Source organism: Octodon degus, unplaced genomic scaffold (genome assembly GCF_000260255.1).
Source record: "Octodon degus isolate 3935 unplaced genomic scaffold, OctDeg1.0 scaffold00286, whole genome shotgun sequence".
Taxonomy (NCBI): Eukaryota; Metazoa; Chordata; class Mammalia; order Rodentia; family Octodontidae; genus Octodon; species Octodon degus.
Window position 1 is genome coordinate 1,190,330 of NW_004524862.1, and position 21,248 is coordinate 1,211,577.

General features: G+C 46.4%; 2 protein-coding genes across 8 annotated transcripts in view; both read left to right on the plus strand.

Moving 5' to 3' along the window:
• The window catches only part of Kif5a (kinesin family member 5A), a 46,603-nt gene extending 38,252 nt beyond the window's left edge, over nt 1-8,351 (plus strand). The window contains exons 21-29 of one of the 3 annotated variants that reach the window (XM_004647012.2): nt 206-266; nt 583-654; nt 810-914; nt 4,510-4,726; nt 5,048-5,201; nt 5,504-5,586; nt 6,045-6,072; nt 6,522-6,638; nt 7,482-7,645. In XM_004647012.2, coding sequence (XP_004647069.1) covers nt 206-266; nt 583-654; nt 810-914; nt 4,510-4,726; nt 5,048-5,201; nt 5,504-5,586; nt 6,045-6,072; nt 6,522-6,600 — 799 coding nt within the window. In that variant the 3' untranslated portion in view covers nt 6,601-6,638; nt 7,482-7,645. Of the gene's footprint in view, nt 1-205; nt 267-582; nt 655-809; nt 915-4,509; nt 4,727-5,047; nt 5,202-5,503; nt 5,587-6,044; nt 6,073-6,521; nt 6,964-7,481 lie in introns of those variants that run through there. The other 2 variants (XM_004647013.2, XM_012512884.2) reach the window with 2 other exon arrangements.
• A 6,622-nt stretch (nt 8,352-14,973) lies between these two features.
• Nucleotides 14,974-21,248, plus strand: part of Pip4k2c (phosphatidylinositol-5-phosphate 4-kinase type 2 gamma) — a 13,254-nt gene continuing 6,979 nt past the window's right edge. For 3 of the 5 annotated variants that reach the window (XM_004647014.2, XM_023707301.1, XM_023707302.1), the window contains exons 1-4: nt 14,974-15,245; nt 17,961-18,058; nt 19,810-19,906; nt 20,859-21,002. In XM_004647014.2, the coding sequence (XP_004647071.1) occupies nt 15,075-15,245; nt 17,961-18,058; nt 19,810-19,906; nt 20,859-21,002 (510 nt within the window). In that variant the 5' untranslated portion in view covers nt 14,974-15,074. Of the gene's footprint in view, nt 15,246-15,295; nt 15,367-17,543; nt 17,582-17,960; nt 18,059-19,809; nt 19,907-20,858; nt 21,003-21,248 lie in introns of those variants that run through there. The other 2 variants (XM_023707304.1, XM_023707303.1) reach the window with 2 other exon arrangements.

Here is a 21,248-nt window from a genome sequence, read left to right on the forward strand (position 1 = left end):
TATTTATTTATTTATGTGTGTGTGTGTGTGTGTGTGTGTTTGTGGCCAGCTCAGCCCACCAGAGGGCGCGGCTGGCTGGCATGTGGTGCTGGGGGATTGAACCGTGGTCCCTTTGCTTTGCTAAGCTTTTTCAAATAGGTGCTTTAGACCACTGAGCCATCTCACCAGCCCCCTTTTTCTCCTTTCTTACGTCTTCATGCTGCAGATTTCTGTACGAGCGACACGAGCAGTCCAAGCAGGACCTCAAGGGCCTGGAGGAGACAGTTGTGAGTGATTTCCTTCTGTGCCACGTAGACAGAGGAGGAGAGGGCTTCATTCCCACCCCCAATTCCTTCCTGACCTTGCTGTTCCTGCCCGTTGGCCGTTAGTCTATGGCAATGGTGGCAAGCCTATGACATGCATGCCACACCAGCTGTTACCATTCAGAGCTCTAAATGGTTCGCCATCCTTGTCTGTGGCATAACCAAGACAAATCTTTTCCTAAAAAATGAGTGGCTCACTTGACTGTATAGACTGAAGTTTCCAATAATTTTGGAGGGCGAAGATGAACATGGTATCTGCATATCCGTGATTTTTTTTCAGGCTCGTGAACTCCAGACCCTCCACAATCTTCGCAAGCTGTTCGTTCAAGACGTCACGACTCGAGTCAAGAAAGTGAGTGCTGCCTTCTGGATCCTACCAAACCTGTGTCTTCTGCTCTTCCTCTGCTTTCGCCAGCCCTGCTCTTCCTGTGGGGCTGGCTGGGCCTGGCCTCGGTGGGACCTGTTTGACCCTGGGACAACGACATCTTTCCCTCTATCTCTAATCAGAGTGCAGAAATGGAGCCCGAGGACAGTGGGGGGATTCACTCACAAAAGCAGAAGATTTCCTTTCTTGAGAACAACCTGGAACAACTTACAAAGGTTCACAAACAGGTAAGAGCCCACATAAGGAGTGAACTTTTGAAGTCCGTCCCTATGATCCCCAGAATCCTTGGAGGCCCTTTAGATTCAGGAAAGTATACTTACGTATTTTCCTTTCTTTTCTCTTTTACTTCTCCTACTAGTCCTTTCTTTCTATCATATTTGGGCCCACTTTTTTATTGCTCTTTGGTTCATGCCTGTTTTCCCTCCTCCAACTTTTTGATTCACCTCTGCTGGGAATGGATTCTTCAGGCCTATCTTACAGGGAGAGCTTGAAATGGACAGAAGTTGAAGAATAGTGAAGTGGCATGGCAAGGGGCTGGGGAATCGAACCCCTGGACCCTGCGCCTGCTTGCAGGTGCTTTAATCTGCTGAGCTATTTGGCCTGGAGGAGACAGTTGTGAGTGGCCAGTGGGCTAAGCTATTTGGCCAGCCCACAGGACACAAACTTGATAGGGCAGTCAGGAATGACTGTTGCCGAGTGTCAGCTGACATGGTAGAGAGAGGCTTGTGATAGTCTGTGAAAGGTGGGGAGCAGATTACAAAGTGGTAGCTTAGTGTAGCTCAGTGGTAAAGTGCTTGGCCTGTGTGAAGTTCCTGGGCTTGATCCCAGCCCATAAAAAGGAAAAAGAAAAAAAAAAATATATTATATATATATATATACACACACACACACACACACAGAGATATGTATATGTATGTAAATACGCACAAAAGAAAAGCATATGTATCAGATTTTAGGCTTAGAGAAAGCAGGGAGACAAGAAAAGCAAGGAAATTGAGCTTTCTCTCATGGAGACAGCTCTATCTGCTAGCCTTGGGGCAGGAATCCAGGACATTAAATGATGTCCTTGAGACAGCCCATCCAGCCCTTGGTTAGGGCCCGTGAGAATGCCCGCTTATTAGAGTTCCTGCCTCTGCCCCCTCCCTGCTGCTGCAGCCCGAGTTGGATGACTGGATTTCAAGGGTATGGGCTGAGGAGGTGGAAGGGCAGGACAGGAAATGCCTGGTGTGTGCAGAGCAGGAGCACCCCTACCAGCCAACAGTTGAGCCTTGAGTCAGGCTCAACAGTCTGTCAACAAGGTCAATTGATTTGTAAAAGAAACCCTAACTCTGTCGGGACCTGGGAGGTATCTTAGTGGTAAAGTTCGTGCCTAGGCTCTGGGTTCAATCCTCAGGGTTGGGGAAGGGGAGAGGAAAAAAGAAAAAGAGAAAGACCCAGACCTCATGCCCTTCTTCTTCTTTTTTTTTTTTTTTTTTTTTGGTGGAACTGGGGATTGAACTCGGGCCCTTGCGCTTGCCAGGCAAGCACTTATTCTACTGAGCCATCTCCCCCGCCCCATGCCCTTCTTGAGGCTACCTGAAAATTCCAGGCAAACTCACATTCTCACTAACCTCGAACTTTACTTTCTTTTCCTCCCAATGAGATGTCCAGCTTACATAGTAAATACTCACTACACCTTTTTTTGTAATGAAAAATTCCCAAAGCTGCAGCCCAGTGGCAATCTTCAGAGTTTACTGATTTTATTTGGGGCAAGAGGGCTTTCCTAGCATCTTCCTTTCTTTCCCTTACTATAAAATTATAACATTACAGAAACATTGAAAGATGGTCAGGAAATATTTTAGTAGTTGTGCCATTCTGGTTTCGTGCCTGTATGTTCACTCTATCTCTCTGGCCAAATACCTATTAAATTGCTTTAAAAGTAGCAAACAAAATAGTCTTATCTTTCTCGAAACCCCATCGAAGCCTCTACTTTTCCCTCTGCTATAAATCCCAAAAGCCAAAACCTGGTCCCCCAAAACAGGAAGAAAAAGGAGAGATATAAAATGTTCTCAGGGGCTGGTGAGATGGCTCAGTGGTCTAAAGCACCTACTTAGAACAAACTTAGCAAAAAAGCACAGGGACTGCGGTTCAATCCCCCAGCACCACATGCCAGCCAGCCCTGCCCCCTGGTGGGCTGAGCTGGCCACACACACACACCTCTCTCTCTCTCTCTCTCTCTCTCTCTCTCTCTCTCTCTCTCTCTCTCAAATAAATAATAAAAAAATAAAATGTTCTCAGCCAACAGAATCTTACTAGTCAGGGCTGCAACCGTATTGTTGATTAAGTTAAACTACTGTCACAGTAGAAGCACTGATTATAATCCACGGATCACCCAAATTAAACTTGTACACAGGCCTCCAGCTCAGCCCCCGCCTCAGTGTTCTGCACAGTGCCAGGTGCCTGATACTCCCAAAGCCCTGCTGCTTTTGTAGTTGGTGATGCCCCCAGTCATTATGAGGGGGGATCAGAGAAGTTTCTAGCTGCAGAGTGGTTGCTTCTACACTCTCGCTTAATTTAAGCGAGGGAGAGACAGCCCAGGAAGTCCTTCCATGTGAGGGTAATGAGCACAGATGTTTGTGAGACCTCAGACATTTTCTTTCCTTCCTCTGGGGCACGGTGTGTGTGGATGGACATGGGAGCTCCTGAATTACAGCTCCTGCTCCTGCTCTGTGCTGCGCCTGCTGTGCTCATTCTCCTCCATACCACGTGCACTCTTCACACTTCACCCTCCCCGAGCTGCCCTGCCCGTTGCATGCCATGCAGCCACTTTTGGGGGAGGGGTTGCCTCATCCTCCTGGGGGCTGTGGAGCCATTGTTTGCCATAAGCTGTGAGACATGGTGGAGCGGGGAGTGTCCAGGCCAGACAGAGAAGGGGAACAGCCACTGTCAAGAATTCCTGGCTGGGCTGGCGATATAGCTCAGTGGCATTAAGTGTCTGCCTGGCAAGTACAAGATCCTGAGTTGGATCCCCAGTACTGCCAAAAAAAAAAAAGAATTCCAGACTTGCTGGGCACTGTTGCACACGCCTATAACCCCAACACTCAGGAGGCTGAGACAGGAGGATTGCCATGAGTTTGAGGCCAGCCTGTGCTATATAGTGAATTCAAGGCAAATCTTCTTAAAAACCAGAAAGATGGGGCTGGGGATATAGCTCAGTAAAATAAGCACTTGCCTGGCAAGTGCAAGGGCCTGAGTTCAATCCTTGGTTCTGGGGGGGAAAAAAAAATTGACTTATAAAAACCAGAAAGAGGGCTGGTGAGATGGCTCAGTGGTCTAAAACACCTACTTAGAACAAAACAAGCTAAGCTAAACAAAACACCGGGGCCCAGGGAGATGGCTCAGTGGAATACGTGCTTCCCTGGCAAGCGCAAAGGACTGAGTTCAATCCCCGGTTCCACAAAAAAAAATAAATAAATAAATTAAAAAAATAAACGAAACACCGGGACCACATGCCAGCCCGCCCCGCCCCCTGGTGGGCTGAGCTGGCCACACACAGACAAAATAAATAAATAAATATTAAAAAAAAAAAAAACAGAAAACTTCTGGCCTACAATGGCAATGGAAGGTTTTGCAGCCTAGAAGAATAATGTAGGGAGAAGTAAAGAACTAGATAGAAGACCACATCACAGGAAGGACACAAGATCTTTTCCAGAAACAGTGTAGTCTCCATCTTCTCTGATTCTTGACTTTTCTTTATGCCCTCTCCATCCTCAACCATATACTTCACCCTGTCTTGGGGCACTGCCATTGTTTCCACCTCTTCTTCTCTTTGGACGCCTGCAGCTGGTACGTGACAATGCAGATCTGCGTTGTGAGCTTCCTAAACTGGAAAAACGACTTAGGGCTACGGCTGAGAGAGTTAAGGCCCTGGAGGGTGCACTGAAGGAGGCCAAGGAGGGTGCCATGAAGGACAAGCGCCGGTACCAGCAGGAGGTGGACCGCATCAAGGAGGCTGTACGGTACAAGAGCTCTGGCAAGAGAGGCCATTCTGCCCAGATTGGTGAGTGGGTGTCGCAGGCAAGTTGGGGTTACCCCCTGGAGCAAACTCCGCAAATTCCCAAGTGCCAGGTAACTGGAGTATTGCTTCTAGTGCCCAGCCTTCCCTCACACTCAAAAATAAACCGAAAGAGCTGGGGCTGGAGCTCGGCAGTAGAGTGCTTGCCCCATGTGAGGGCCTGGGTTAGCTCTCCAGTACCGGCAAGATAAAAATCGATGTATTATCCTGTAAGCAACTCAGTTCAAGCTCTGTGAAACGACCTTGGGGACCAGGGAAGTTCAGAGTAACAAATAACTTCCTATGTTCATTTCCTCTTTTCCATAGCCAAACCTGTACGGCCTGGCCACTACCCGGCATCCTCCCCCACCAACCCCTATGGCACCCGGAGCCCTGAGTGCATCAGTTACACCAACAGCCTTTTCCAGAACTACCAGAATTTATACCTGCAAGCTGCACCTAGCTCCACTTCAGATGTGTAGTGAGTGACTTGGGCATGGGCCAGAGTCCCAACCCAAGGCCTTCTGGGGCCTGGAAGTCATAGTTGGGTCGGTTATTGGTTGGGACTCAGCTGTTTTCTGAAGTAGCTTGATTTCTAACCCTTCCTCAATGTGCCTGTGCTAAGGTGGGCTTCTGCCTCTCTGTCTGTGATGTCATGTTTGTTCTCTGCTCTCTGGCCTGGGGAGGGCTGTGCCACTTAGTGGCTGCAGGGGAATGTGGGTTAGTGGTCCCCAGAATAGTGGAGGAGGGATGCTAGCAGCTGCCTCTCTCCACTCCACCCAGCTTTGCTAACTCCTGCGCCAGCAGTGGAGCCCCATCTTCTGGTGGCCCCTTGGCTTCATATCAGAAGGCCAACATGGACAATGGTAAGTGAACAAATGGGTAATTCAGCATTTGGGACCTCCAGGGCAAGGGGAGAGGTATGGGAAAAGTAAGTGACCCTAGTTTAACTGAACCTTCCTCAGTTGCCAAGCCTTCAGATAACATGATACCTGGGCTGGAGCTACAGCTCCCTGGCAGAGCACTTGTCTAGCAGGCACCAGGCCCTAGGTTCAATCCCCTGTGCCACAAAAACAAAAAACAAGAAGATACATACCTATTCTTTCAGGTCTAGATTTTACCTTGCCTGTCCCTTTCTCTTCTCCTTAGGGGCAGGAAGCTTTTTCTCAAAAAAGTAACCATGTGGCCTTGGGTAGCTGAGGACAGAGAGGAGACTTACTTGTTTCACAGTGGGGTTAGGGTGGGAGGGACCCGGGAAGACCATTCCTAACACCTGTCTGCTTTTTTTTCTTCTCACCGTGGCCTCGTTTTTTGATCCTTTCAGGAAATGCCACAGACATCAATGACAATAGGTACACCATTTTCCACTACTCTTGGGGTCTCTGGGAGGGACCAGAAGTATGATTTAATTTTCCTCTGCCCTGCGTAGAGCTTCCCTGGAGCCTCTGGGGGAGGGAAGAGGAAATGAGAATCTTCCTGCCTTCCCTGGCTTGTCAGGGAGATCCAGGCATTCCCTTGTCTCTGTGCAGAACACTGCCCCCCTCCTCGAGTCCCCTCTGGGACCTCTTCTCATTCCAACTATGGGGCCATGCATACCCGATAAAGCAGTTCTTTTCTTTCTTTAGGAACATCATGACCTTGGGCAAGTTGTTGACATCAGCCTTGTAGTTCCCTGTATTCCTGTAGCATGAGCAGGCCCTGACCCTGCCCTGCCTTATCTCCCAGGAATGCCATCAGCAGTATCCATGGCAGGAATGCTTTCACTTATGGGGCACTGATCTGGGTGTGTGTCTTCCCACAGGAGTGACCTGCCCTGTGGCTATGAGGCTGAGGACCAGGCCAAGCTTTTCCCTCTCCACCAAGAGACAGCAGCCAGCTAATCTCCGACAGGACGATGGCTACATACCTGCACTTTCAGGTAGTCCCAGGCCACTTCCCCTGACCAGCCTCACATGGCCCCTTTTCTTGCCCACACCTCTTTGGTTCTCTCTTTTTGTTTAACCACCTCTAGACGTTTGCTATACTGTTGCTCCTCAGCTCCTGCCTTCGCCTCCTAGAGGCTGTGTGTAGCCCTGTGTGTTCTGCACACCGTAAACACTGGCACCTCTCTCCTTCCCTAATGCTTTCCCTTTGGCTATTGTAGTAACCACAGTGCTGCTTTCTGCCACTAGGGGTCACTGCCATACGTCAAAAGAAGCGAGCAAGGGCTACTGTCCATCTGCCCCAAACAGGTCATAGACCAGTGATGGCGAACCTATGGCATGGGTACTGCAGTGGGCTGTTTGTATCTTTTAAGAGCTCTAAAAGGTTCGCCATCACTGTGAGACCATAGATAACAAGAGATCCTCCCTCTACCTGTACTCTCAAATGTCTTAGATAGCTTTTCTGAAGACATCTGCAGTAAAGGCAATGTGATTTATTCCCAACACCCATGACCTATCTTCCCATCTACACAGACCACCAAAAAGCTACATGAAATGCCCATGAAGTCTGTCTTGTCCCCGTAGCTGTAGTGTCAGCAGTGCCCTTCATATGGTTCAGTGGAGGCAGAAACAGTTGGTCCAAACTGTATCCCACCCCTCTTCCCTAAGGAGGATTTTGGGAGGGCTGGGGGTGGCATAGCAGGGTCCAGGTGGGTGATCTAGTTGTTGGTATTAAGGGAACAGGACCAGAAACCAAATTGTGGACAAAAGCCATCTGTTCCTGCAAGGCAGCTGGGCTGCAGCTGGTTCCTCACACCTTCTTTTTCTTTCTTCTCTAGTTTCTAAGAGGGACTGAGGCCTCTTCTCTCAGCATGCTGCAAACCTGTGGTCTCTGATACTAACTCCCTCCCCAACCCCTGTTGTTGGACTGTATTGTTGGATGTCTTCTCTTACTGACTGTATCTCTTTGTACTCTGTATCTATATATCAGAAGCTGCTGCTATGTCTCTCCTCTCTCTGTCCTGCTCTCTAAATATTTAGTAATGTATTTAGCGATTTCTAAGCATAGTCTAGCCTCCTCATTTGGGACAATAGAGGGGAGGGGAAGGGTTTCTTCTTTCTCTCATATACTAGTCCCTCACACGGAGTGGTGGTAGTCACTGACCAGAGGTCACAGAGGATGAAAGAAGAAAAGAGAAGTAGAGGGCTATGATCCTTCTTTCGCACACATGTGTACACATGCACACATACATACACACATGTACATACAAAGCCTTAAGCAGAAAAATGTCTTAGCACCCTCAGAAGACAGAAATACACTCTTCCTCTCTTCTCTTTCATGAGTGGTACAGGGGAAGGTGAAAAGGAAGGGCTTCTAAATTATACAAATAATTTTCTTCATGTGCCCCTCACCTGAAGCAAGAGATCCCAGGTGTTTACCTCTGTCCTACGAAGTCTGCCTTTGGCCTTCTCCGTTTTCCCCTGGGCTGAGAAACATGGACTGTTTAAAGGACATGTCCCTTTGTCACCCAAGGCCCTTTTAATACTCTCTACCCCAGAACTCAGAATTGACTAAAAATATTTTCAGTGAGCAGACAGATGCTTCCCGATCTGTCAGTGGTCACGATAGCAGGGAAATGCCATCAGAATGATTAGTCCTGGGTCTGGAGAATGAACCAGCTGTGAAGTTGCTAGGTGGTTTGTTTTTTTTGTTTTTTTGGTTTGTTTGTTTTCTTGCTTTTCTTTTTTTTTTTTTGGCAGAACTGGGGATTGAACTCAGGCCCTTGCGCTTGCCAGGGAAGCACTTATTCTACTGAGCCATCTCCCCAGCCCCTTGCTTTTCTTTCTTTCTCGTTCTGTTTCTGTCTTTATCTCTCTCTCTCTCTCTCTCTCTCTCTCTCTCTCTCTCTCTCTCTCTCTCTCTTTTTTGTCATAGTACCCTCAGGTTGAAACAATGAACTGGAATTCTTTCTCTCACATTGGGTCTCATGTCCTTCCTTTCTCTGCCTTTTGGTTTGGAGCTTCCAGTTCACTGGCAGAATAGCTCTCTAGATGCTTTTCTTGTAAGCTGGAGCCTGGCTTCTCCCTAGAATACATTTTCCCCCACAAAGAGTTCCTTGTATAATACCCCCATCTGGTATTAAGTGCACTTTAAAGAAAGAGCCAGGGCAGATTTTCCAGGGGTGGTGGAGCCCAAGGGCTTGACCCCAGACATTTTCAGCCCTGTGCCCCCTCTCTCACAGTTGAGAGGACTGTTGCTTTAGTTCCAGATGGCCTTTTCCTTCCACTTGGTGCTAAGGTGGTTTTCCAGGTAAATGCACTGATGTAGGTCACTAGCCAGTTCAAACCCAGAAGCCCGATGTCCAGATACCAGTTTTATTTAGCATGAAAGGCCTGGGTCTTGCTGGGTATGGTGGCACATGCCTGGATTCCCAGCACTTGTGAGGCTGAGCCAAGATCACCACAAGTTCAAGGCCAGCCTGGGCTACCCAACAAGACTCTGTCTCAAAAAAAGAAAGAAAGAGAAAGAAAGAAAGAAAGAAAGAAAGAAAGAAAGAAAGATAGATAGATAGATAGATAGATAGATAGATAGATAGATAGATAGATCTGGATCCTCCAGTAGCAGTAGCAGGACAGTCCAACACCTGACTTCTCTTGTTAGGAAAGAAAGCTCAGTCTGAGTGCAGCTGGTCAGTGTTGGCCACCATAGCCTGTGATGCCGCCTAGTGAAAGAGCCCTACTTCCTTCCCTTGTGTAGTCCCTGTTAGCGTTAAGGAGAAATACCAGGGGAAAAGTACAAAAGGGGTGTGCCATAAATCCAAAGTGGTAATTTTCAAATACTTCTCAAATAGTATGTAGAGTCCTAAATAACATAACAATGCAGACCTAGTTTGCATTTTATTTTTCTGGTGAGAAATGCACCATTAGTTAGGGATCCCTTGAAGAGTCCAAAGAGACCTTGGGGGTTCTATAGAATAGTTTGAAAAGCACTGCTCTGTGAAAGGAGGTCCAATCTGGCCCCCCTACCCCTGAAACTCGCAGGATAGAGAATTGGGGTGGTACTGATGAACTGTGCTCACTCAGACCCTGCTGGAGACTAAGGAAAACACCAGTGCACCTGTCGATTAAGTTGTTATTTGCCAACAGGACAGCTAAGAACCCACAGGCTTATGTAATCTATCTATCTTTCTTTCTTTCTTTCTTTCTTTCTTTCTTTCTTTCTTTCTTTCTTTCTTCTGTCTTTCTTTCTTTCTTTCTTTCTTTCTTTCTTTCTTTCTTTCTTTCTTTCTTTCTTTCTTCTTCTCTTTCAAGACAGGATCTTGCTATGAAATTTAGGCTGGCCTTGAACTCACTATGTAGCCCAGACTGGCCTTGAACCTCAGGATGATCCTCCTGCTCACTCCCAAGTGCTAGAATTACAGGTGTGCACCACTTCACCTGGTTCCAAATGATTCTTTGAAACAGTATATAAGAAAATGTGAACGTGTAGGGCAGATGAAGAGAGGTGACATTGAAGGAGCAGCCTGCTCTTTAGTAAGATGTAAGGGAATCATAATTCCCTTGCAGAAATAAGAAACAATACACACACCACCCTTTACCAAAAGCTTCACGCTACATCCTCCTCTTCGTGTTCCTATATCACATCCCTTACAGAGAGCCAGGGCCACCACAAGGGGTACCTGGCCTACCCACTCACATCTGCCAAAATGTTGCATGCCAGCGTGGAAGACAAACCAAACTGCACAAACCCCCATGTGTATTTACTTGGTGTACATAGATATCTTTGAAATAAAATAAATTCAATGATAACTTTGTGTTGTTGTAAGTCTTCTTTATCCCTCCCCAATGTAACTCCTTTAATTATTTATTTATTTATTTATTTTTAACTTTTGTCTTTTTGAGACAGAGTCTCATCTTGCTATGCAGTTCAGGCTGGCCTTGAGCTCACTTTGTAGCCCACACTGGTCTCAAGCTCAAAACGATCCTCCTGCCTCAGCTTCCCACACAGCTGGGATTACAGGTGTGCGCCACTGTGTCAGACATATTTTGCTGTTTATTTACATAAAGACTCTCCTTCCCTGGAGATCTTTCCATACATTGATTTACCTCACTGAATATGTGTAATGTTCATGTTTATCCACCCTCAGAATGAATCTATCCAGCCATTCTACTATTGGTGGCTGGCTAGGTGGTTTGTAATTTTTTTTTTAACATTTATTTAGGGTGTGTGTGTGTGTGTGTGTGTGTGTGTGTGTGGCCAGCTCAGCCCACCAGGGGGCGGGGCTGGCTGGCATGTGGTGCTGGGGGATTGAACTGCGGTCCCTTGTGCTTTGCTTAGCTTAGCTTGTTCTAAGAAGGTGCTTTAGACCACTGAGCCATCTCACCAGCCCTGGTTTGTAATTTTTAACAGAAAAAAAGTATTGTGTTCTCTTCATTTTTTTACTGAGCCCCTCATCCCAGCCCCAGCCTCATTTGCACATCGAGTGCATCACTCTCCTTCCCTTGCCAGCAGTTCACTTTTCTTTGTTCCACAGTCACACTTCCAACCCTTATTATTTTCCCTGCTCATCCCTCAAAGCCTTTGGCTTGGAGAAAACTGCAACTGAAAAAGCAAAAACCCAGACAATTAACTATGAAGAGCTGCAAGCCTAGGCCTTCAGTGCTGCTCCATGTTCCTCTCATTGACCTGCTCAGGCTCCTCTTCTGCCTTCCACGAAAGTTGTTCCACAAAAGTTGTCCGTTACTCCTGGAGAGACCCCTCCTGCCTTCCTCTCAGACAACAGCTTTAGGAAAGTTAGGGTGATCCAGCATGAAGTTCACCCCTCCCAGTAACCCTTCACATTGGCCTATATCTCCGTGTACACTTTCCTTGAATGAATCCCTTATAAAGACTCCCTGCTCCCACTTACTGCGCTGCTGGAGACTGAACCAGGGCCTCGCATGCTAGACCACAGGCCAGTCCCATCTCCTAGATCTTTAATTCTTGAGATTTCTCACATAAGACCTCAGTAAATAAAATAACTAAAAGTTTCGCAGGATATGAAAGTGTTGTTTGTATCTTCTTTAACATTTGTCTCAGTGATCTTGTAAGCACTCTCCTCCTTTTTTGTGTGCTTCTCAATAAATGACTTCCTAGGCTTGTTTTCTTACTGACTAGTCTCCAGAAACAGTCCCAAGCTGCCATCACCGCTCCCTCAGCCCCTTTTCACCTGAGTCCACCCCAGCCTGGCTCTTGTTCTCACACTGCTTCTTCAGAGGTTACCGGATAACAGATGAAACAGGCAATTTCATTATGTCTATTCACCATGTCCTCCTTGAAGCTCTACTCCCTGGGGTTTTATGACCCTCGTCTCCCGCCTCAACTTCTGGCCACCCCTTCTGACTTTTCCTCTACCACCTACCAAATGCTGCCGTGGCTTTGGATTCAGCCCTTGGCCTTTGGATTCAGCCCTTGGTCCTCTCCTTGTCTTGCTGGATATGTAACCCATGCCCAAGAGTCCACAACAATTCTTTTTTTTTTGTGGCCAGCTCCCGGCTTAGCCCACCCTAGGGGCGGAGCATGTGGTGCTGGGGATTGAACTGCAGTCCCTGCAGGTCCCTGCGCTTGCCTGAAATTGCCTAAGCGGGCACTTTAGACCACTGAGCTATCTTGCCACCCCCACAACAATTTTTTTTTTTTTTTTTTTTTTTTTAGGTACCGTGGATTGAACTCAGGCCCTTGCGCTTGCCAGGCAAGTGCTTATTCTACTGAGCTATCTCCCTGCACCCCCCAATTCTTAAACCTGTATTCCAACTCAGATCATCTGCAGAGTTCAGGGTCTATATAGTTGCCCTCAGGCACCTGAAACATTCCAGATTGCATTCCTCTTTTCCCCAAACTGCCTCTTTTCATGTCACCTCTGTCCTCACTTTATGCAGAAGCCTGAACTCACTCTCAATGTTTCATTTTTCCTGGAAAGCCCATATCTGATAAATTATTTGCTTTCTTTTTTTCATACTGGACCTTCACAGTGAACTGTGTTGACCAACCCTTTTTTAAAAAATTTGAGGGGCTGGTGAGATGGCTCAGTGGTCTAAAGCACCTACTTAGAACAAGTTTAGTAAAGCACAGGGACCACGGTTCAATCCCCCAGCACCACATGCCAGCCAGCCCCGCCCCCTGGTGGACTGAGCTGGCCACACACACACACACACACAAATAAAGAAAATTTAAAAAAAAATTTGAGATAGGCTCTTACCAGGTCACTAAATTGTCAAGGCTAGGCTCAAACTCTCCATCCTCCTGCCTCAGCCTTCCCACCAGGTGATGGGATTACAAGTGTGCACCATCATGCCTGGCTCCACTGTAGGGACCTACGGAAGCTGGAAAGCCAGTCAAAGGTGTGTATGTGGGACTAGGTCTCAGTGCCTAAAGCAAACAAGCTACCTCAGTCCTGAGATAAGCATCCTGACTGGTTATTGTTGGGTAGTAGCCACTGGGCAACGTTGTGTCACATGTTACTAACTTTGCAAAAGGCATAAATAAACATAGGTTTCACTGTGCTGGCATGTGAGTCTTGCCCATCAGGCAGACTACCAACCACCTAGCCCAGCTTTTGTCTTGTCTGTCTTTCTCATTCCTGCCACTGTGTCTTCCTGGATAGAACCATTTGCAGTAAGACCAATGGATCCCTACACACCACTATGTATTTTCAAATTAAACCTTTAAATTTTTTAAAATTTATTTTTATTTATTCATTTGGTACAAGGTCTCACTATGTAGCTCAGACTCGTAGTGATATTCCTGTCTTAGCCTATCCAGCGCTGGGATTGCAAGTGTGCACCATCAAGTTGGGTTTCGGAGCCAGTGTGGAGTGCCCAGTGGTTCCAGGGCTGGCACAGCACAGGGGATCAAACCCAGGTCCTTATGCTTGCCAGGCAGGTACTTACGCCACCAAGCTGGCTCCCCAGCCCAAATTAAACCCTTATTTTATATTTTACTTTATTTGCTACAGGGTCTTACTACACAGCTCAGACTCCTAGTGATCCTCCTGTTTTCAGCCTCCCCAGTGCTGAGATTACAGGTGTGTACTAACATGCCTGGTCTTTGCAAGCCTGGGCTTGGGGCCAGCACAGCATGCGGGTGCTGGGGATCACTATTCCCCCCCCCCCCGCCCCCCTGCCTGTGCTTGCTTAAGCAGGGACTTAGTCCTCTAAGCTATCTTGCAGGCCCTTCAAATTGGACCTTTAGATGACCTCCCTTTCTCCAACTCAGCAGCCATAGCTTCAGTTCACAATCTGTGCATGAACTTTTGCAACACTCCAGTCACCCTTCAGAATGATGCCTAAGTGGTCCTTCTAAAAGCACACTTACTAGATTAAATCCACTTATGGAGATCTCCAGTGCCTACCCTTCCTAATCTTGAATCTTTTTTCTTTCCACTGGTTCTCAAGTTCCAGCTGTACTTTACTATTAATATCTTCAGAAACAGACAAGTTATTTCTCGTCTCAGTGGCTTATACTGATCTTCAGATAGAAAGCCTTCTAACCCTTAGCCCTGAATTCCACTGACCTTTCCATAGCCAGAAGTCTTCTAACTCTTTCCTGACCATCTGCACTTCACCCTGTGTCACAATCACTGCCTCACAGGCATCTCCTGTATAGCTTTTATCTTGAAGATTGCAACTTTCTCCTTGGCCAGTCAGGGCCACTAGACATCTCCTCCCAACTGCTCTAGGGCTGGAACTATTTGTTTCCAGCTTCAATCAAAGGAAAAGTCAGTTCCAGGAACAGTACTGGGTACAAGTAAATGTTCAATAGATACCTAGTGACTAGATGAATGAATACATTTAAAGACGTTAGTGGCCACAGGTAAGAATTTAGGATACTGTTGCACACCTGTGATCCCAGCACTCAGGAGGAAGAGGCAAAATCGCTGGGAGTTTGAACCCAGTCTGGGCTACACAGTAAGTTCAAGGTTTCCAAAAAAAAAAACCACAGGAATTTTGGATTTCTCATTCCCGCCCCTCCCAGATCCCTCCCTACTTGATAAAGAAATGCTTTAGCGTTAGCCTTAGACTGCTGGTTACTCTTAGAAACCCGGCAGAACCAGGAGGAGGTGACTTTGCTGCGAGGCTCCCGACCCGGTAGGACCCAGGCTGGCCAAGGCGCACTTCTGCCGCCTAGATGACCGGTTAGGGCCTCGCCCACGGAGGACGCGCTCGGAACACCGGGCCTCACCCCAGCCCACCCCGCTCCAGGTGAGCCCACCTACCGGGCGGCGTCCGGGCCGCGGGCGTCGGGGGCGGAGCCGTAGTTGCTCCGCCCCGCCGCGCGCCTGCGGTCCAGCCTCCGGTCACGTGACGGCGGCGCAGGTGAGCACCGCTTCCGGGGTCAGGCGCCTGGATCGCGACTGGCCCCGACTTCCACTCCGTCGGGTGCGCGGGAGACGATGGCGTCCTCGGTCCCGCCAGCCACCGCACCCGCGGCAACAGCGGGGCCCGCCCCAGGTTTCGGCTTCGCCTCCAAAACCAAGAAGAAGCATTTCGTGCAACAGAAGGTGAAGGTGTTCCGGGCGGCCGACCCACTTGTGGGTGTGTTCCTGTGGGGCGTAGCCCACTCGGTGAGAGCAGCCCTAGCCCCTCCTGCCCTGTCCGCAGCCCTCAGCTCCTGCGCTTCGGGGCGCCCGGAGTCCCTCGCCTGCCACCCACCCGCCGCACTGCTGTCCTGGCCCCTGCCCTAAGGTGTTGCTCCAGCCTGTCTTCTGATGGTAGACTTTTCTCTCCCCGTCTGTCCTTTCCGCTTCTACTAGAGTACCGCCTTCTCCACTTGAAGTCCAGGTCCCTGTCTCTTGACTTCTTCCAGCCCCAGGCTACTGAGCCTGGCCGGTAGGAACCTGAGAAGGAGTTAGGGGTGATGAGGTCCTAGAGACTGTGTATGCGAGAGGGGTGGCTTGGTAAAGGGGATCGTTCACTTTCCTTTCTACCTTGTTTCTAGCCTCATTCCTTGACTTTGCAGCCCTGGGCTTGTCTGGGGGAAAGTCCAAGCTTGGACCTTCTAATTCTGCTTGTCCCTTCCATCTAGAGAGAGGTTCAGCATTTCAAAGAAGGTACCCCACCCTGAGCCTAATGGTTGCACTTGCTCAGGATTTAATGTATATATGTCGTTGGTCTTAACTGCATTCCTGTTGCTTGCGGGAGTGACTTGGTGCAAGTGGGAGTTATTTCTGACCAAAGAGAAACAGAAGCTCTGATCGCAGGAACACTATTTTGGTGAACTTTGGGGACTGAAAACTACTCTAAAGGGTCTAGCTTGGGAGTCAAGAGGAGGCCAGTGTATCTTCTGGAGGGTTTCCCCCAGTGCAGGAAGCAGACATAGCCCCCTTTTCTCAGTCGGGGAGTGAGTGGGTTGTGATGATCTTGAATGTGACAGAATATTTTAGTAATCAGCTTCCTCTTGAATTGTTATAGTCATGGAAAGGTTGTGGGGGTGGAAAGGGATGAGGAAGAATGCAGTTTTGTCATATTCTTAATTTGTAGTTTAGAATGTCATTTGGGGTCATTTGGCTCCCTTTTGCATTTGCAGCCCTCTGAGTGGTACATCTTATTATCAAAGATCTAGTCCAAGGCACTTGTAGTGTGGATAAGGCTGATGGAGGTAGGACTGCCTCTCCACAAGTACCTTCCTGTGGGAAGCTTGATAAGTGTGTTTTCTTGTGGTAAGGATTGGAGGATTACATGTAAGACTTGCCTCAGCTTCTTCAGATAGTATATATACCTTAGTTCCACCAGCCCACCCTTTGGCCAACATCTACTTCAAGTGTCTGGAATGGAGAAATTCCTTGAACATATGCCTTAGTGATGATTCAGCCTACTTAGCAGGTGGTAAGGAGGGGGCAAGAAGAACTATAGCTGAATTTTAGGTTGGGAATCTCAAATGGCTTTTTTTTTTTTTTTTTTTTTTCCGCCTGTTTTTATAAGGATTTTTTCTTTTTTTTTTTTTTTTTTTTTTCTCCTCCCTGGAGAAATATGTTCTGTCCTCTTTTTCTATGAGAACAGGAGGAGTTGTATGCACTGCAGTGTGTGTAATTTAGGTTAGACTGCAATTCTTAACTTTTTCAAATTATTAAGTAAAGATAGACAAGACATTCATTTATTCAGTTAATACACATTTTAGGATCTCTGTGTGCCAAACATTATGCTAGCTAAACACCTGAGAAATGTGAAGACTGGGATGAGCACTTGGCCTTCGAGCTCACAATCTGAGGGTGGGGGTGGTGGGACTTACATAAACTGGTGGTTAGAATCATGTGGTGCTTCATACATTATTAAAGGCTGACGAGAGATAATCTAGCAACATCAAGGAAAAAGGACATTTCCTTGCGATTTCTAAATAGAGAAGCCCCCTTTCTACCACCCTGAATTAGCAGGCTACAGATCCTGGGGCTGAGGAGAACATATGACGCTTGTGTCCTTTGGGCTGGCTTCACTTTAAGAAACAGTACCTAACGAGCTCTAGTCTCCTGATGGCCTGCATTCCCTCTGAGATGAGCTGTTCTCATACTTTATACCTAGGCAGGTGGGTGCCTCCTGCAGAGAACTGGGTCAGAGAGGTCTGGAAGGACTGTCCTGTTCGTTTATTTTTATTTTTGATACCAGGGATTGAACTCAGGACCTTATGTTTGCTAGGCAGGCGCTTATTCTGCTAAGCTTTCTCCCTGGCTGCACTGCCCTGTTTATAAGAAGATACTTCTTGCAGGACATGGCTATTTCATCTTCATTCTGGCCTTGACCCTGCTTAGTCCCATTAACTCTGTGTACTTAAAAACACTTATTTAATTTATTTATTTATTTATTTATTTTATTTTTTTTTTTTTTGAGGGTTTCACTGTGCAGTTCAGGCTGGCCTTGAACTCACTGTGATCCTCCTGCCCCAGCTTCCCAAGTACTGGGATTACAGGTGTGTGCCACCATGGTGTGCGGCAACATTTCCTTTTTTGTAAATGGAGCAGGTAACTGTCTTGTCTGCAGAGGTTTTTTTTTTATTGCTTTTTTTCTAGAATTTCTCGCAGCTTTAAAAATAGTCCTGAGTTGCTTACAGAGCTTACCTAATATAAAATTACTGTTGTGAGCATGAAGTTCCATGGGGGTGGGAGTGTGAGGGTTGCTCACAGCAATCCTTGGGCAGCAAAAGCACTTAGACACATTCTCTGACTTTAACCATATGCACATTCAGTGTTTTTAAAAGAATGAGATTGCCCTTTCCTAACTCCTGCCAAGACATGTTGTATAAGTGTCTATGTTCTTGCTGCCTCCTTTTTCATGTTTTGACTTATCAGATCAATGAGCTCAGCCAGGTCCCTCCCCCGGTGATGCTTCTGCCAGATGACTTTAAGGCTAGCTCCAAGATCAAGGTCAACAATCACCTTTTCCATAGGTAAGTGGGGAATCCTTTTCTATCTCCCAGCAACCTTCTCAGAAAAGATTAACTAATTGTAAAAGAATACATGGGTTAAAAGTTTTAGATTTGGAGGTCATTTTATAAATTGTATGACTGGACGTCCTCCTCAATATAGAAAGGTTTGTGCAAAGAAATTAAAATAATGTGTCAGCCTGCTCAAGTCCCCCTTCTGTGCCTCTCTGAGACAGGAGCTTTCTTTCCTCCAATAAATATATTCTACTCTTAACTGCTGTTGTTCCTAAAATTTATTCTTCAGTTTTAGAGAACATGGACTTGGCCCAGGTATCTTTCAGTTAGGAGTTTCATTCCACTGTATCATTTGGAGGTTGCCACTAAGATCATTGGATGGAGGTAGTCCACAGTCAAAGTCTCTTACTCCTTTAGAGTGCATCATTAAGCACTGGAAGAATGTTGCTTACATGTTGAAAAAGAATTGTTTAATATTTTTCTGCACATGTGCATGGCTTACATACCCCCTAGAGCCAAAATGGAATGCAAAAACTCAATTATATGCCTAACCAAGAGGAAAATGCCTGGTGTCTATCAAGGGCTTTTGGGTAGAACCTCTGGAGAGTATCTCTAACTGCCTGTCAACAACTATGGCAACCCCTTTCAGACTGAAGAAGCCAGAGTGCTCACCTCCCATAATTCCCTCATGGCAGTTTGGATTACCTCTTCAGAGGGGGGAATGTTGTAGGCAACTAAATTAGATAGAAATATTATAGGCAGTTAGACAAGCTACGCCCTCAAGAAGACCTGCAACTTTGGAAGAGACAGACACTCCTGCTGTGGGCCAGACCTCAAGACAAAAGAGTAAAATGCAGCCACATACCTCCCTAGAGATGGGCATCAGGGGTTGATAGTCTAACTAGGTATCAGTCACCTCGAAAGAGCTAGAAAGAGTCAGTAACCCATCCTCCAACAAGAAGAGCTCCTGTTCTTTATTCATGCCTGCTTGCTATGTGACTCACTTCCCCATTTGATCCCAATTTAATCAATTTTACCTGAGTAGTTTTACTTGTCTTATTAGTTGACCATAGTTTTGTCCCACCTTATGTGCAAGTTCCCATGTTCTCCACCACTTGCTCAGGTCTCCCTTCTGTCCTTCTCTCGGACAGGAGCTTTCTTTCCCCCAAAAAATATATTCTGCTCTAAAAAAAAAAAAAAAAAATTAGAATAATTTCTAGTGTTGTCTAAATGCTTATGTGTGCTATCTGTTTTCTAGCCTGGCAGTTCCATGGAGTGAATACATTCACACGCTGTTACTATTATCTACCGATAAAAATTGCCTGAAAAAAGTACTTTTTTTTTGGTGGAACCGGGGATTAAACTCAGGCCCTTGCACTTGCCAGGGAAGCGCTTATTCCGCTGAGCCATCTCCCCAGCCCTGAAAGAAGTACTTTTGTCTTCTAAGCCCCTCTAGTACCAGAAGATATGATTTAAATAATGAGCTCCAGTAGCCACCTTTGCTAACTTGCTAACTTGTTTGGGATTTGGGAAATGCTACTTGTTATACTACTTTCCAGCCATGTAACTTAGACAGGCCACTCAGTCATTCTGAAACACAGTCTTGCACTCTATAAAATACCTTTAAACATACCTCACAGGGTTTTATGAGGATCAAATGAGTTAATAAGTGTAAAGGTGCTTTATAAACTGTAAAGTCCTGTATCAATGTAAGGTAATATTATTACTTTGTTGTTTCACCATGAAAACCTGTATTTCAGGGAAAATCTACCCAGTCATTTCAAGTTCAAGGAATACTGTCCCCAGGTCTTCAGGAATCTCCGTGATAGATTTGGCATTGATGACCAGGATTACTTGGTGAGAGTCCATTATGGGATAAAGATAGTCTCTATCAACTTGGGAGTCCTTGGGATAGTCGTATTTGGAGAAATAAAATCCTCAGAAAATGTGATTCTTTGTAGTTTTCTGGTCAAAGTCATCTTCAAAAATCTAATGATGGCTGGGAATATAGCTCAATGTTAAAGCACTTGCCTGGCACGCACAGGCCTTGGGTTCAGTTCCCTTTAAGAAAAGCAAAAACAAAAAAACTAATGAAAACTAATAAAGCTTATCTAATAAAGGCATCCTTGGCAAACAAAAATACAGATACATTAGGAATTTTGCGGCCGGCACGATAGCTCAGTGGACTAAGCACCCGCTTAGGCAAGCACAGGGACCGAGGTTCTATCCCTGTACCTACCACATGCTGTGGCAGCCCTGTCCTCAGGTGCGCCGAGCTGGCAGCTGAGTCCGAGTGTGGTGGTACACGCCTGTAATTCCAGCCCTGGGGAGGCTGAAAACAGGGATCACTACGAGTCTGAGCTATGTAGTGAGACCCTATAGACCCTGTAGACCCTGTCCTAAATACATTAAAGGAAAAAAAAAGAATTTTGCATTTGCTATACAGTGACAATGCCTATAATCTCAGCTATTTGGGAAGCTGAAGCAGGAGATTGCAAATTCAAGGTCAGCCTGGGAAGTTTAACAAGACTGTCTCAAAATAAAAGCTAGGGGATGTAGCTCAGTGGTAGTGTAATTACCTAGTATGTGTGGGGCCCTGGGTTCAATACCCAGTACCACAACAACCATTTAAAAAAAAAATTGTATTCAATTTCATTTGTTTCATATGTGGATACCAGATGAAGAACTCTTGCTCAGTCTTTTACCCAAGGTTTCATCTGGTTTTAGAAGCATTTTTGTCAGCCATTAACCTATGACTTGTTTCTCCACATAAAGAGAAAAGAACGTATAGCTTGTTCTTTGTCTTTAGGTATCCCTTACCCGAAGCCCCCCGAGTGAAAGTGAAGGCAGTGATGGTCGCTTTCTCATCTCCTACGACCGGACTCTAGTCATCAAAGAAGTATCCAGTGAGGACATTGCTGACATGCATAGCAACCTCTCCAACTACCACCAGGTCAAGCTTCTCTCTCGCCCATTCTTTCCTTCTCCCCCCTATATATAGTACATAGTCACCTGACAGAACACATGAAGATTCCCTGTCCCCTTTCCTCCCCAAAAAAACTGCGTCTCCCTAAGAAGCACTTCATACCATGTTTTCAAAAAAATAGAAATTGGAAGGAAAAAAGGGTAGGGAGTCTTTTACATACTTATATGTGTTTTATTTTATTTTTTTTTTAATGAAACTTTTTTTTTTTTTTTT